The 16639-nt window shown below is 38.8% G+C and overlaps 1 protein-coding gene across 3 annotated transcripts in view; it reads right to left on the reverse strand.

Annotated features, from left to right (window-relative positions):
- dgkb (diacylglycerol kinase, beta) overlaps positions 1-16639 on the reverse strand; it is a 259708-nt gene that overhangs the window by 130647 nt on the left and 112422 nt on the right. For all 3 annotated transcript variants that reach the window (XM_061915511.1, XM_061915509.1, XM_061915508.1), the window contains 2 exons: positions 9459-9544; positions 8846-8935 (listed from right to left, as the gene is read on the reverse strand). In XM_061915511.1, coding sequence (XP_061771495.1) covers positions 8846-8935; positions 9459-9544 — 176 coding nt within the window. The remainder of the gene's footprint in view (positions 1-8845; positions 8936-9458; positions 9545-16639) is intronic.

Here is a 16639-nt window from a genome sequence, read left to right on the forward strand (position 1 = left end):
TATTGGTCATCTTGTTGGTGATGTTCTTAAAAAACAAATAGAATTCTTGCTTTGACAAGTAACAAGCCAGTTTGGTCGAACATTATGACTGATTTAAAGGATTTTAACAGCCTGTGTGTTACATTTTGCTTTTGATCTCGCAATTATTGGTCATCTTGTTGGTGATGTTCTTTAAAAACAAACAGAATTCTTGCTTTGACAAATAACAAAAACAGTTTGGTCGATCATTATGACTGATTTAAAGGATTTTAACAGCCTGTGTGTTACATTTTGCCTTTGATTTCGCAATCATTGGTCATCTTGTCTGTGATGTTCTTAAAAAACAAATAGAATTCTTGCTTTGGCAAGTAACAAGCCAGTTTGGTCGACCATTATGACTGATTTAAAGGAGTTTATCAGCATGTGTTACATTTTGCTTTTTGATCTCGCAATTATTGGTCATCTTGTTGGTGATGTTCTTAAAAAACTAATAAGAGTTCTTGCTTTGACAAGTAATAAGCCAGTTTGGTCGACCATTATGACGGATTTAAAGGGGTTTAACAACCTTTGTGTTACCTTTTGCTTTGAATTTCGCAATTATTGGTCATCTTGTCTGTGATGTTCTTTAAAAACAAATTGAATTCTTGCTTTGGCAAGTAACAAACCAGTTTGGTCGACCATAATGACTGAATTTAAAGGAGTTTAACAGCCTGTGTATTACATTTTGCTTTTTGATTTCGCAATTATTGGTCATGTTGTTTGTGATGTTCTTAAAAAACAAATATAATTCTTGCTTTGACAAGTAATAAGCCAGTTTGGTCGACCATTACGACTGATTTAAAGGAGTTTAACCGCCTGTGTGTTACATTTTGCTTTTGATTTAGCAATTATGTGTCATCTTGTTTTTGATGTTCTTAAAAAACAAACACAATTCTTGCTCTGACAAGTAACAAGCCAGTTTGGTCGACCATTATGACTGAATTTAAAGGAGTTTAACAGCCTGTGTGTTACATTTTGCTTTTGATTTCGCAATTACTGGTCATCTTGTTTGTGATGTTCTTAAAAAACAAATACAATTCTTGCTTTGGCAAGTAACAAACCAGTTTGGTCGACCATAATGACTGAATTTAAATGAGTTTAACAGCCTGTGTATTACATTTTGCTTTTTGATTTCGCAATTATTGGTCATGTTGTTTGTGATGTTCTTAAAAAACAAATAGAAGTCCTGCTTTGACAAGTAACAAGCCAGTTTGGTCGACCATTATGACTGAACTTAAAGGAGTTTAACAGCCTGCGTGTTACATTTTGCTTTTGATTTCGCAATTATTGGTCATCTTGTTTGTGATGTTCGTAAAAAACTAATAGAAGGCTGGCTTTGACAAGTAACAAGCCAGTGAGGTTGCCCAGTATGAGTGATTTAAAGGCCTTAAACAGCAAATTTGTTAAATGTTGCCTTTGCTTTTTACCATTTTGTGTCATCTTTTGGATGATGTTCTTTAAAAAATAAATTGAGTTCTTGCTCTTAAGTTTAGGTTTAAGTTTGAGTTTATTTCGAACATGCAAGCATACAACATGATACATCACAATTTCCAGTTTCTCTTTTCAACATGTTCGAAAAGGAGTGGGAAGAAGCAGAACTTATTTAATCCTACCCCTTTTCTTTTACAAAACAGTTGCTAAAACTTGTGTTTACTTCCTGTTCTCAATGTATTCACATTATACTCCATAAGTAATCACAATAAAAATGAATAAATAAATAATTGGTGAAGTAAGGTTTATTCCATACGATGAGATAAGTAAGATTATTTTGAGAATGAAAGAATGAATGGCTGAATAGATTCAGAATGTTTATCATGGTTCTTCTTTTTTGTATTTTGTAAACACTTCAAGTTTGAAGAGTTTATTTAAGTGGATCATATTAGTACATGGTTTGATTGCTTTGCCTTATCCATTCCATAATTTAATTCAACATACAGATATACTAAAGGTCTTAAGTGTTGTACGTGCGTACAAATATGTTAAATTACATTTTTCTCTAAGATTATATTTCTCCTCTTTTGTTGAGAAGAATTGTATATTCTTGGGTAGCAGGTTATAGTTTGCTTTGTGTATAATTTTAGCCGTATGCAAATCCACTATGTCGTGGAATTTCCGTATCTTTGATTCAATAAATAAAGGTTTTGTATTTTCTCTATATCCAACATTATGTATTATTCTAACTGATCTTTTTTGTAACACTGTTAGTGAATTAAGTGTACTTTTGTAATTATTTCCCCATATTTCTACACAGTAACTCAGATATGGTAACACTAGTGAGCAGTAGAGAATATGAAGTGATTTTTGGTCTATAACAGGGGTCACCAACCTTTTTGAAACCAAGAGCTACTTCTTGGGTACTGATTAATGCGAATGGCTACCAGTTTGATACACACTTAAATAAATTGCCAGAAATAGCCAATTTGCTCAATTTACCTTTAATATATATATATATATATATATATATATATATATATATATATATATATATATATATATATATATATATATATATATATATATATATTGGACCCACAGTGCGTAGCGCTCCAGACTATAATTGATAGCTGTGGTCTCACACAAATAATAAATGAACCCACGCATCGCAACGGTAATACGATAGACCTAGTGCTTTTCAGGGGTATCACCATCTCCAAAGTTACGATACTCCCGTATACTAAAGTATTGTCCGATCATTACCTTATAAAATTCGAGGTTCAGACGCATGTTCGTCAAACTAATAATAATAATAACTGCTATAGCAGCCGCAACATTAATACGGCCACAACGACAACTCTTGCTGACCTACTGCCCTCGGTAATGGCACCATTCCCAAAGTATGTGGGCTCTATTGATAAACTCACTAACAACTTTAACGACGCCCTGCGCGAAACCATTGATAACATAGCACCGCTAAAGTTAAAAAAGGCTCCAAAAAAGCGCACCCCGTGGTTTACAGAAGAAACTAGAGCTCAGAAATGTAGAAAGCTGGAACGCAAATGGCGCACGACTAAACTTGAGGTGCACCATCAAGCATGGAGTGATGGTTTAATAACTTATAAACGCATGCTTACCTTAGCTAAAGCTAAATATTACTCAAATCTCATCCACCGTAATAAAAACGATCCTAAATTTTTGTTTAGTATGGTAGCATCGCTAACCCAACAAGGGACCCCTTCCAGTAGCTCAACCCACTCAGCTGATGACTTTATGCAATTCTTTAGTAAGAAAATTGAAGTCATTAGAAAGGAGATTAAAGACAATGCGTCCCAGCTACAACGGGGTTCTATTAACACTGATACGATGGTATATACGGCGGATACTGCCCTCCAAAATAGTTTCTCTCGTTTTGAGGAAATAACATTAGAGGAATTGTTACAACGTGTAAATGGAATAAAACAGACAACATGTTTACTTGACCCTCTCCCTGGGAAACTGATCAAGGCGCTCTTTGTATTATTAGGTCCATCAGTGCTAAATATTATAAACTTATCACTCTCCTCGGGCACTGTTCCCCTAGCATTCAAAAAAGCGGTTATTCATCCTCTTCTTAAAAGACCTAACCTCGATCCTGACCTCATGGGAAACTACCGACCGGTGTCTCACCTTCCCTTTATTTCAAAAATCCTCGAAAAAATTGTTGCGGAGCAGTTCAATGAACACTTAGCGTCTAACAATCTATGTGAAACTTTTCAATCCGGTTTCAGGGCAAATCACTCCACGGAGACAGCCCTCGCAAAAATGACTAATGATCTATTGCTAACGATGGATTCTGATGCGTCATCTATGTTGCTGCTCCTCGATCTTAGCGCTGCTTTCGATACCGTCGATCATAATATTTTATTAGAACGTATCAAAACACGAATTGGTATGTCAGACTTAGCCCTGTCTTGGTTTAACTCTTATCTTACTGATAGGATGCAGTGTGTCTCCCATAACAATGTGACCTCGGACTACGTTAAGGTAACGTGTGGAGTTCCCCAGGGTTCGGTCCTTGGCCCTGCACTCTTCAGCATCTACATGCTGCCGCTAGGTGACATCATACGCAAATACGGTATTAGCTTTCACTGCTATGCTGATGACACCCAACTCTACATGCCCCTAAAGCTGACCAACACGCCGGATTGTAGTCAGCTGGAGGCGTGTCTTAATGAAATTAAACAATGGATGTCCGCTAACTTTTTGCAACTCAACGCCAAAAAAACGGAAATGCTGATTATCGGTCCTGCTAGACACCGAACTATATTTAATAATACAACTCTAACATTTGACAACCAAACAATTAAACAAGGCGACACGGTAAAGAATCTGGGTGTTATCTTCGACCCAACTCTCTCCTTTGAGGCACACATTAAAAGCGTTACTAAAACGGCCTTCTTTCATCTCCGTAATATCGCTAAAATTTGCTCCATTCTGTCCACTAAAGACGCTGAGATCATTATCCGTGCGTTTGTTACGTCTCGCCTCGACTACTGTAACGTATTATTTTCGGGTCTCCCCATGTCTAGCATTAAAAGATTACAGTTGGTACAAAATGCGGCTGCTAGACTTTTGACAAGAACAAGAAAGTTTGATCACATTACGCCTGTACTGGCTCACCTGCACTGGCTGCAGGTGCACTTAAGATGTGACTTTAAGGTTTTACTACTTACGTATAAAATACTACACGGCCTAGCTCCATCCTACCTTGCCGATTGTATTGTACCATATGTCCAGGCAAGAAATCTGCGTTCAAAGGACTCCGGCTTATTAGTGATTCCCAAAGCCCAAAAAAAGTCTGCGGGCTATAGAGCGTTTTCCGTTCGGGCTCCTGTACTCTGGAATGCCCTCCCGGTAACAGTTCGAGATGCCGCCTCAGTAGAAGCATTTAAGTCTCACCTTAAAACTCATTTGTATACTCTAGCCTTTAAATAGACTCCCTTTTTAGACCAGTTGATCTGCCGTTTCTTTTCTTTTTCTTCTATGTCCCACTCTCCTTTGTGGAGGGGTCCGGTCCGATCCGGTGGCCATGTACTGCTTGCCTGTGTATCGGCTGGGGACATCTCTGCGCTGCTGATCCGCCTCCGCTTGGGATGGTTTCCTGCTGGCTCCGCTGTGAACGGGACTCTCGCTGCTGTGTTGGATCCGCTTTGGACTGGACTCTCGCGACTGTGTTGGATCCATTGTGGATTGAACTTTCACAGTATCATGTTAGACCCGCTCGACATCCATTGCTTTCCTCCTCTCCAAGGTTCTCATAGTCATCATTGTCACCGACGTCCCACTGGGTCATTATTGTCACCGATGTCCCACTGGGTGTGAGTTTTCCTTGCCCTTATGTGGGCCTACCGAGGATGTCGTGGTGGTTTGTGCAGCCCTTTGAGACACTAGTGATTTAGGGCTATATAAGTAAACATTGATTGATTGATATATATATATATATATATATATATATATATATATATATATATATATATATATATATATATATATATATATATATATATATATATATAAAAATGGGTATTTCTGTCTGTCATTCCGTTGTACATTTTTTTTTCCTTTTACGGAAGGTCTTTTGTAGAGAATAAATTATGAAAAAAACACGTAATTGAACGGTTTAAAAGAGCTAAAAACAGGAGAAAAAAAGAAAATTAAATTTTGAAACATAGTTTATCTTCAAATTCGACTCTTAAAAATTCAAAATTCAACCGAAAAAAATAAGAGAAAAACTAGCTAATTCGTATATTTTTGAAAAAATTAAAAAAAGAATTTATGGAACATCCTTAAGATTAATTTTAGAATTTTGATGACATGTTTTAAATAGGTTAAAATCCAATCTGCATTTTGTTAGAATATACAACAAACTGGACCAAGCTATATTTCTAAAAAGACAAATCATTGTTTCTTCTAGATTTTCCAGAACAAAAAATTTAAAAGAAATTCAAAAGACTTGGAAGATATAAGATTTAAATTTGATTCTACAGATTTTCTAGATTTACCAGAATATTTTTTTTGAATTTTAATCATAATAAGTTTGAAGATATATTTCACAAACATTCTTCATCGAAAAAACAGAGGCTAAAATCAAGAATTAAATTAAAATGTATTTATTATTCTTTACAATAAAAAATGAAAAAAAAAATACTAGAACATTGATTCAAATTGTCAGGAAAGAAGAGGAAGGAATTTAAAAGGTAAAAAGAAATATGAGTTTAAAAATCCTAAAATCATTCTTAAGATTGTATTTTTTCTCTAAAATTGTCTTTCTGAAAGTTATAAGAAGCAAAGTAAAAAAATAAATGAATTTATTTAAACAAGTGAAGACCAAGTCTTTAAAATATTTTTTTTAATTTTCAAATTCTATTTGACTTTTGTCTCTCTTAGAATTAAAAATGTCAAGCAAAGCGAGACCAGCTTGCTAGTAAATAAATACAATTTAAAAAATAGAGGCAGCTCACTGGTAAGTGCTACTATTTGAGCTATTTTTAGAACATGCCAGCGGGCTACTCATCTGGTCCTTACGGGCTACCTGGTGCCCGCGGGGACCGCGTTGGTGACCCCTGCTCTATAACATGTTTTGCATTATTCATTATTGACGTGTTTCTTGCTACTTTATGTTGTATATTTTTTACAGTTCAATTTATCATCAATCATTATACCTAGAAATTTGGTTTCATTTACTCTTTCAATTTCTATTCCGTCTATTTGTATTTGTGTTTGACTTTCTTTTCTATTGTTACCAAATAACATTATTTTAGTTTTATTGAGATTCAATGATAGTCTGTTTTTGTCCAACCATTTTTTAAATGTGTTCATTTCTTCTGTTATTATTTGTATTATCTTCTGTGTGTTCTCTCCTGAACAAAACGCTGTTGTATCATCCGCAAATAATACTAACTTTAAATCTCTTGTAACTTTACAAATGTCATTTATATAGAGATTGATCTTTCGGTATCCCTTTTTTTTTTTTTTTTTTTATTTCATTTATTAAATTCTTTTTAATTATCTTTCTAGCTATAATTATGTTGTTGCATTTGAACAACTGTATTGTTGATATTAGAGGTAAACTATTGATTTTGTTCATGATCAATAGCGCTTTTTCTATCGGTATTTGTATTGCTCCAGTTTTAGTGTAAAAATGCTCATTGTCATTACTATATTATTATTTATTTCGCTAACTGCTTATTTGCAATCACTTTTACGATCATATTTGTACATATTGTATGTGCTGGTGTTGTTCTATTGTTGTTGTTATTGTTGCATTTACTGTTGTTGTTTTTGTCTCTCTGTCTAACCCCCCTCTTATCTCCACAATTTCACCCTCTGTCTTCCTTTTTTTTCCTCTTTCTATCCCGTCCCTGCACCAAATGATAATATAAATATATTTGATAAAGTAAAATTCAAATGAGGCAACAAGTATCCCACACTTTTTTTTTTGTAAAGTAAATCTGAACAGCCGATATGGGCATCTACATCTACTAAATGATTTGCCTGAGAAGCTGGACAGGACCAAAAAAAAAAAAAAAAGATTGAATAATTTAGGTCCTGGTATTGCTTTGACAAATAACATCCATCCATCCATCCATTTTCTACCGCTTATTCCCTTTGGGGTCGCGGGCTCAGCTACAATCGGGCGGAAGGCGGGGTACACCCTGGACAAGTCGCCACCTCATATCAGGGCCTGACAAATAACAAGCCGGCAAATTTGAATAGTGAAGTGAAGTGAAGTGAATTATATTTATATAGCGCTTTTCTCTAGTGACTCAAAGCGCTTTACATAGTGAAACCCAATATCTAAGTTACATTTAAACCAGTGTGGGTGGCACTGGGAGCAGGTGGGTAAAGTGTCTTGCCCAAGGACACAACGGCAGTGACTAGGATGGCGGAGGCGGGAATCGAACCTGCAACCCTCAAGTTGCTGGCACGGCCGCTCTACCAACCGACCTATGCCGCCCCTACAATACTACTGCTGGTTTAGGGAGTAAATTTGGCAATATCAATTGAAAATCGATAGAGTTCCTGTTTTGACCAATAACAATAATGCAGATTAGGGGTGTGGGAAAAAATCGATTCGAATACGAATCGAATCGATTCTCATTTTTAAAAAAATCTATTTTTTATTTTTTATTATTTTATTTTTTTTTTTTTTATCAATCCAACAAACCACTACACAGCAATACCGTAACAATGCAATCCAATTCCAAAACCAAACCTGACCCAGCAACACTCAGAACTGCAATAAACAGAGCAATTGAGAGGAGACGCAAACACGACACAGAACAAACCAAAAGTAATGAAACAAAAATGAATATTATCAACAACAGTATCAATATTAATTATAATTTCAGTATAGCAGGGATTAAAAATCCCTCACTGACATTATCATTAGACATTTATAAAAAATAATAAAAAAAGAACAATAGTGTCACAGTGGCTTACACTTGCATCGCATCTCATAAGCTTGACAACACACTGTGTCCAATGTTTTCACAAAGATAAAATAAATCATATTTTTGGTTCGTTTAATAGTTAAAATACATTTACATTATTGCAATCAGTTGATAAAACATTGTCCTTTACAATTATAAAAGCTTTTTTTTTTTTAAATCTACTACTCAGCTAGCATGTCAGCAGACTGGGGTAAATCCTGCTGAAATCCTATGTATTGAATGAATACAGAATCGTTTTGAATCGGAAAAATATAGTTTTTGAATCGAGAATGAAATCGAATCGAAAAAAATCGATAAATTATCGAATCGTGACCCAAGAATCGATATTGAATCGAATTGTGGGACACTCAAAGATTCAAAGCCCTAATGCAGATACTGAATGTGCGTCTTTTTTGTACCTCCTCCCCAGCGCAGACATCGTGCCAGGTCGTTTCCTGTCCCGAGAGGAAGCACGCACACCGGCGGGTCGCGCTCCAGGTTGGCCTTGTCTGGGAAGAAAGTCACAAGAAGAAAGTGAGTGCAAAAATAAATCCATTTCGCTCTGCTGCTACTTCACCACACGGTCGGTCCGGTCTATTTCCAGAAGCGCCTTATTCCCTGACAGTTTTTTCCCTCCTATTACGTAGCTCTTGTTTTGATTGATAAAAATGGAGACAGTTTTTTTTTGTGTGTGGAAACGTCTTCGAGGCCAAATAAAGACAGGCAGGTGATTCTTGCTTTATTTGTGCGTAAATTTTATTTCCGATGGTCAAATGATGTCTAACATGTGTGTTCTAACGTGTGCAATCATCCCATTTTACCTCCCATGAACGCGGCCGCTCAGACGTAATGAAAACATTTGCACACGCGCCCCAACGTGCGTGTTTGATTCGACACTAATAGAAAATTACTTTTTTTTTTTTTACCCGCCTAACGTATTTCAACTGGCCTTGTCGTCAGAACACAACGTAGTGGCTCCTGCGGCGTTGAAAAACTATTTATACAGTGGTTGCAGTAGACAAGATTCTGTACCAATAAAGTCGAGGATCCAGCCCACCGTGCCGTCCCCTCCGCACGCAAGCACCCGGAAATCAGGAACTTCTCGGAAGAAATTCAGCCTGTGAGGAAGGAGAGCATAATGAGCAGTGCCACATAGACTGGGTGACCTTCACCAAGGCAGAATAAATGCGTTGTTGTTGGTTAGTCGACTTCAGTGGTGGAGCCGAATCAGCTCTTTACCGCCGCCCCAGTGGCTCTCTGGAGCTTTTTCATAAACATATGAAAAATGAAATAAAAAAATGAGGGGAAAAAAACAAATTTTTTGTTTTAATATGGTTTCTGTAGGAGGACAAACATGACACAAACCTCCCTAACTGTTATAAAGCACGTTGTTTATATTAAATATGCTTCACTGATTCGAGTATTTGGCGAGCGCCGTTTTGTCCTACTAATTTTAGCGGTCCTTGAACTCACCGTAGTGTGTTTACATGTATAACTTTCCCCGACATTCTAAGACGTGTTTTATGCCACTTCTTTTTCTGTTTCATTTTGTCCACCAAACTTTTAACGTTGTGCATGAATGCACAAAGGTAAGTTTTGTTGATGTTATTGACTTGTGTGGAGTGCTAATCAGCTAGCCTAACATGCTATTTAGGCTAGCTGTATGTACATATTGCATCATTATGCCTCATTTGTAGATATTATTGAGCTCATTATTTTCCTTTAAAGGCCTACTGAAATGAGATGCTCTTATTTAAACGGGGATAGCAGGTCCATTCTATGTGTCATACTTGATCATTTCGCGATATTGCCATATTTTTGCTGAAAGGATTTAGTAGAGAACATCCACAATAAAGTTCGCAACTTTCAGTGCTAAGAGAAAAGCCCTGCCTCTACCGGAAGTTGCAGACGATGACGTCACATGTTGATGGCTCCTCACATACTCACATTGTTTATAATGGGAGCCTCCAACAAAAATACTATTCGGACCGAGGAAACGACAATTTCCCCATTAATTTGAGCGAGGATGAAAGATTCGTGTTTGAGGATATTGATAGCGACGGACTAGAAAAAAAGGAAAAAAAAGGTAAAAAAAAAATACGCGATTGCATTGGGACGGATTCTGACGTTTTTAGACACATTTAATAGGATAATTCTGGGAAATCCCTTATCTTTCTATTGTGTTGCTAGTGTTTTAGTGAGTTTAATAGTACCTGATAGTCAAAAGGGTGTCTCCACGGGTGTGTTGACGCCAATGTCTCAGGGGAGTCGACGGCAGCTATGGACGACACAAGCTCAGCTTTTCTCCGGTAAGAAGCGACTTGTTAACCAAAATTATCTCACCGAAAACTGCCGGTTGACACTCCGTCTTGATTCATGTTCGCTTGACCGCGCTCTGATTCATAGTAACGTTTCACCTCCAGGAATTTTAAACAAGGAATCACCGTGTGTTTGTGTGGCTAAAGGCTAAAGCTTCCCAACTCCATCTTTCTACTGTGACTTCTCCAATATTGAACAAATTGCAAAAGATTCAGCAACACAGATCTCCAAAATACTGTGTAATTATGCCGTTTAAGCAGACGACATTTAGCTGTGTGTGTGTGCAGCGCTCATACATCCTAAAAACCCGTGACGTCTTGCGTACACGTCATCATTACACGACGTTTCCAGGACGAAACTCCCGGGAAATTTAAAATTGTAATTTAGTAAACTAAAAAGGCCGTATTGGCATGTGTTGCAATGTTAATATTTCATCATTGATATATAAACTATCAGACTGCGTGGTGGGTAGAAGTGGGTTTCAGTAGGCCTTTAAGTCCTCATATTTCAATGGGTCTCTCATGACACACTATCTGTATGTAATATGGCTTTTTTTTTTTTGCGGCTTCAGACGGATTCGTTTTTGTATTTTTGGTCCATTATGGCTCTTTCAACATTTTGGGTTGCCGACACCTGGCCTAAGATAACCAGAAATCATGATCATAATTACAGATAAAATTATTTTTTAATTCACTTTTCCTAAATATCTAAAAGTATTCAAACTCTCTTCATGTCATATTATGCTCGTTCGAGTGCTGTTGTTTTTATGTTACAGTTTGTATCCAATCAGAATTCAGCTAGCTTATGTTGCCATGCTGTACAAAATCTGCCCGAGACCTTCAGAATCAACAATGCGGGACTTAGATTTGATAGACAATCGCGATAGCCAATAAGTAAGGCCTTCTAGATGGCCTCACGTTGAACGTGACATTAATGCGTCCTTTGATTGGATACTCACCAGGACCGTTAGCGGATGAATTTGAGAACACAGATTTGAGTGACAGTTGCGATAGCCAATCAGATCACAAGTTGTTGAGAGTAGCCTATCTAAGTAGCCTGGTGTTAACGAGACTGTTATTGGATACACACTTGTCATTCCAAAGTGAGTATCCATTCACAAGTTTCATTTTAGCAGGAAGCGGGAAGCGTTGCACCGTAGCCAGACCGGGATAGCAGAGAAGGAGAACAAAATGTTGATTAAGTGGCAGCTATATATTTGCTAGGCATTTTCAAGAAGGATATTTAAAGAGAAACTACATCTTGTGAGGCGTTGTCGACCAAGCTCAGGTGTTCTGGTGATGAGAAGGGGAAATGCCCGCCATTTCCACTCGAACGAGGTGTGCCGCATTGTCGAATAGATGCTACAAATTGTGAGTTCAAATATTTCATTTTTTCACTTTCAATGTTTTTTGCAATTTAAATTTTGAAAGTACCACATAAGACATATTTTAATTGGTGATGCGTTTTAATTTGTTTTCAAATGCACCAGAAAATAACCCGGTTTGTACACTGTTGATGTGGTTCAATGCAAGTAGGGCGTAAATGTGTTCCTCTATAGTATCTCCAATAAGCTAAACAGACCCAATAACTCCACGTTCTGATGAATTTACTTAGGAATATGTCAAACTGAAACAATAAAAGAAGAATGCCATTGTAAGGTAATAATACTAACACAGGCACTCATGTATGATGTCTTTTTGTTATTTTTGTTTTGTGATGTGCAATGTCTATATGTTTAAATATACGGCAGAGAAAATGAATTTCCCCACGGGGACCAGTAAATCTAAATCTAAAAAAAAATCTAAAATGAGCAGTCAGTGAACGATTATGTATATTCATACAGTTATCAGTGACCGTATTTGCATTTTTAAAGCAGAACAGTAGTCTACACCAGTGGTTCTTAACCTTTTTTCAGTGATGTACCCCCTGTGAACAGTTTTTAATTCAAGTACCCCCTAATCAGAGCAAAGCCTTTTTGGTTGAAAAAAAGAGATAAAGAAGTAAAATATGTCATCAGTTTCTGATTTACAAAATTGTATAACATTGCAAAAATATTGCTCATTTGTAGTGGTCTTTCTTGAACTATTTGGAAAAAAAGACAAACAAATAACTAAAAACTTGTTGAAAAATAAACAAGTGATTTAATTATAAATAAATATTTCTACACATAGAAGTAATCATCAACTTAAAGTGCCCTCTTTGGGGATTGCAATAGAGATCCATCTGGATTTATGAATTTAATTCTAAACATTTCTTGACAAAAAATATATCTTTAAAGGGGAACATAATCACAATTTCTGAAGGGTTAAAACCAATAAAAATCAGTTCCGAGTGGCTTATTTTATTTTTCGAAGTTTTTCTCCAAATTTTACCCATCAGGCAATATCCCGAAAAACGGCTTCAAAGTGCCTGATTTACCCCATCGCTATATCCACCCGTCTATTGTCCTGGGACGTTACTGCGTGAAGCCACCAGAAAAAAACATGGCGGACAGCACAGAAAGGAATAGCATAGTAGCTCGGATTCAGACTCGGATTTCAGCGGCGCAAGCGATTCAACAGATTACGCATGTATTGAAATGGATGGTGAGAGTGTGGAGGCACGTAGCGAAAACGAAATTGAAGAAGAAACTGAAGCTATTGAGCCATATCGCTTTGAACCGTATACAAGCGAAACCGACACGACAGACAGCGACACGGGAGGAAGCGAGGACGAATTTGGCGATTGCCTTCTAACCAACGATTGGTATGGGTTTGTTTGGCATTAAATGTGGGTGGAGGGAAAGCTCAAATATAGCTACAAATGAGGCATAATTATGCAATATATACATACAGCTAGCCTAAATAGCATGTTAGCATCGATTAGCTTGCAGTCATGCCGTGACCAAATATGTCTGATTAGCACACTCCACATAAGTCAATAACAGCAACAAAACTCACCTTTGTGATTTCGTTGACTTTATCGTTGGAAATGCATCTGCTTTGAGTGTCGCAGGATATCCACACATTCTTGTCATCTCTGTCGTAGCATAGCTGTCGTCGGTACAGTGTGCGGAACAAACAAGGTACTTTCGCATCTTTTGACAACTGGGGCAACTTGAATCTGTCTATGTTCGTGTTGTTACACCCTCCGACAACACACCGACGAGGCATGATGTCTCCAAGGTACGGGAAAACAGTCGAAAAAACGGAAAATAACAGAGCTGATTTGACCTGGTGCGTGTAATGAGATTGAGAACATGGCGGATCCGCTTCACGTTGTGACGTCATCGCTCTGACAGGCTATCAATTGAAAGGCGTTTAAATCGCCAAATTCACCCTTTTAGAGTTCGGAAATCGGTTAAAAAAACATATGGTCTTTTTTCTGCAACATCAAGGTATATATTGACGCTTACATAGGTCTGGTGATAATGTTCCCCTTTAACATCAATATTTATGGAAAATGTCCACAAAATAATCTAGCTGTCAACACTGAATATTGCATTGTTGCATTTCTTTTCACAGTTTCTGAACTTACATTCATATTTTGTTGAAGTATTATTCAATAAATATATTTATAAAGGATTTTTAAATTGTTGCTATTTTTAGAATATTTAAAAAAAATCTCACGTACCCCTTGGCATACCTTCAAGTACCCCCAGTGGTACGCGTACCCCCATTTGAGAACCACTGGCCTACACGACTACTCCCTGACAACTTTAAGAGTAGTTATGAATGGATTATACTTGTGACAGTATTCACACACAAATTCACACACTGATGGCGGTAGCTACCATGCAAGGCCCTAACCCCGAACAATCAGGAGCAAGGGTGAAGTGTCTTGCTCAAAGACACAACAGACGTGACACAGATGGCGGAAGCCTGGGATCGAACCATGAACACTTAGGTTGCTGGCACGGCTACTCTACCAATTGAGCTCGGTAGCTAGCACGCTCTTTTCTCATGCCAGCAGACAGAAACAGCAGGGAGTGAACCACGCGCGTTACAATAGTCCATCTGACAAGAGTCCCACGCAAGTCTCCTAAGCAACCCTTCTAATAATAATAAAATAGCCAATCACTCATCCACCGAGCGAGGCCGCCTGGCGGAGGCCTAATCGGATTACGACGGCCAATGTTCAGTCCAACGTCTTCCGTTCCTTCACAGTAACGAAGCCTTAACTGAATGAGGCGGCCTCCCAGCCCCGCATGGCGGCTAAATGACTCGCTCAATTACGCCCCGACCGGGACGGCCAAACCGCATTAGCGGGCAAACAGACGGCCGCTGACATGAAAGCTTTGGGTCCTTTTAAAGAGCAAGAAACAAACACTTAATTTGGTCCTATTGCGTTAGCCGGGGAGCTAATTGACGGCGGCCATGTGTGTGTGTGTGTGTGTGTGTGTGTGTGTGCGTGTGCAACGTCCACATCGCTAATGCGCTTGACAAAATATTAACCAGGAAGCTGCGGTGCGAGGTCATCAGGAAGTTTCGGCATGTGCCGCATTGTGTATATTTCTCATAAACACTGGCCCTCGCTTCTAATGGAAGCCAAACAGGCCGGCAGCACGGTGGCGAGGCATTCCTGCGCCCTGAGATGACACCTGTCGGCGAGCACGTGAAGCCACCACATGCAAATGAAACATGCATCGCCCTAATCACAGACGCTCGCCGTCTGGGACACGCCAGCTACTCGTCTGTGTGCGCGATCACATGCGCTACGGCGAGCGTTCTGCCTGCGTCCATCATTCGCCGCTTGTGCGTAAGCACGGAAGAGCTCCTCTGCATATGATGCTGATAGTTATGTCCCAACAATGCAGAATATCACCGCAATTGCACACACATCCCAAAAAGAAGACACGATTTAAAGAGTTCTACTTTCAAAACTCTTTCTTTCTTCTTATTTTCATATTTGGAAGTTTACATGCTTTGGTTATGGATACTTCAGAATGCCTTAAAAGGAAACCATTCAAGATGTGGGCCATTTTGGAGCTATACTGTAAAAACTAACTTGGATTTTACAGTAAAATACCTGGTAGCTCAGTTGCCAGAATGTATATGTTAAAAATAAGAGTGCTACTGTACGTTTTTTAGATTTACTGAGCTGCTGACTATCTACGGCAGCTCAGTTGCCAAAAGTTACTGTTAAAAACAACACTGTTAGCATTCTTTTAATTTACGGTAACGCATTGTAAAAACAACTGTAGATTTTACGATTAAAAAAACTAAACTGTGGCAGTCAGTCAGCAGCAACACATTGCAAGAAAGTTGGCACAGGGGCATGTGGAGAGACGGAGCCGACAGCGGGGTAGGACAAACGGCGGTCCTACGCAGGATGGCAGCCAGGGGGCAGAGGTGCGGCGGAGCGAAGATGCGGGGCGCGCTTGGAGTGACGCTGCGGCAATCCAAGTCAGGTGCGTAGATCACACACCTGCTCGCAATCCCTGCATCTTCTCCTGCAGCATAAAAGGGGTGAAGGAGGAGCGATCGGGGGAGAAGGAATAGGAGAACGAGCAACAGAACCTGAAGACCGAGAACGACCGAGAGCGAGCCGAAGACAGCGACGAAGACGCGGCCGACTGAAGGCGAGAGAGGAGCGAGCAGGATCGGAGGCACTGAAAAGCGATCTGAGCAAAAGACGAAAGCTTTATTGAAAAATATAACAAAAGTTAAACCTGCTCAGCGATGTCCATCCTCAATGGTCCATGCAACCCACACGATGACGGCAGGAAGCCGTTCTACAGTGGCGCTGAACGTGGGAGGACCATCGGTGGCGAGGGAGGACAATTACCTCTGGGCATTGGTCGGCGCGTTCAGCAAATTGGCGGAAAGCAGTCAAATGAATTGTCAGCTCATGCAGGCGCTGGCGGACAAGATGGGGGGAGGTGGCGAGTGCCCCCCCCAAAGAAGAAGTCAAGG

This window comes from Nerophis ophidion, linkage group LG11, assembly GCF_033978795.1.
Source record: "Nerophis ophidion isolate RoL-2023_Sa linkage group LG11, RoL_Noph_v1.0, whole genome shotgun sequence".
NCBI classification, from domain to species: Eukaryota; Metazoa; Chordata; class Actinopteri; order Syngnathiformes; family Syngnathidae; genus Nerophis; species Nerophis ophidion.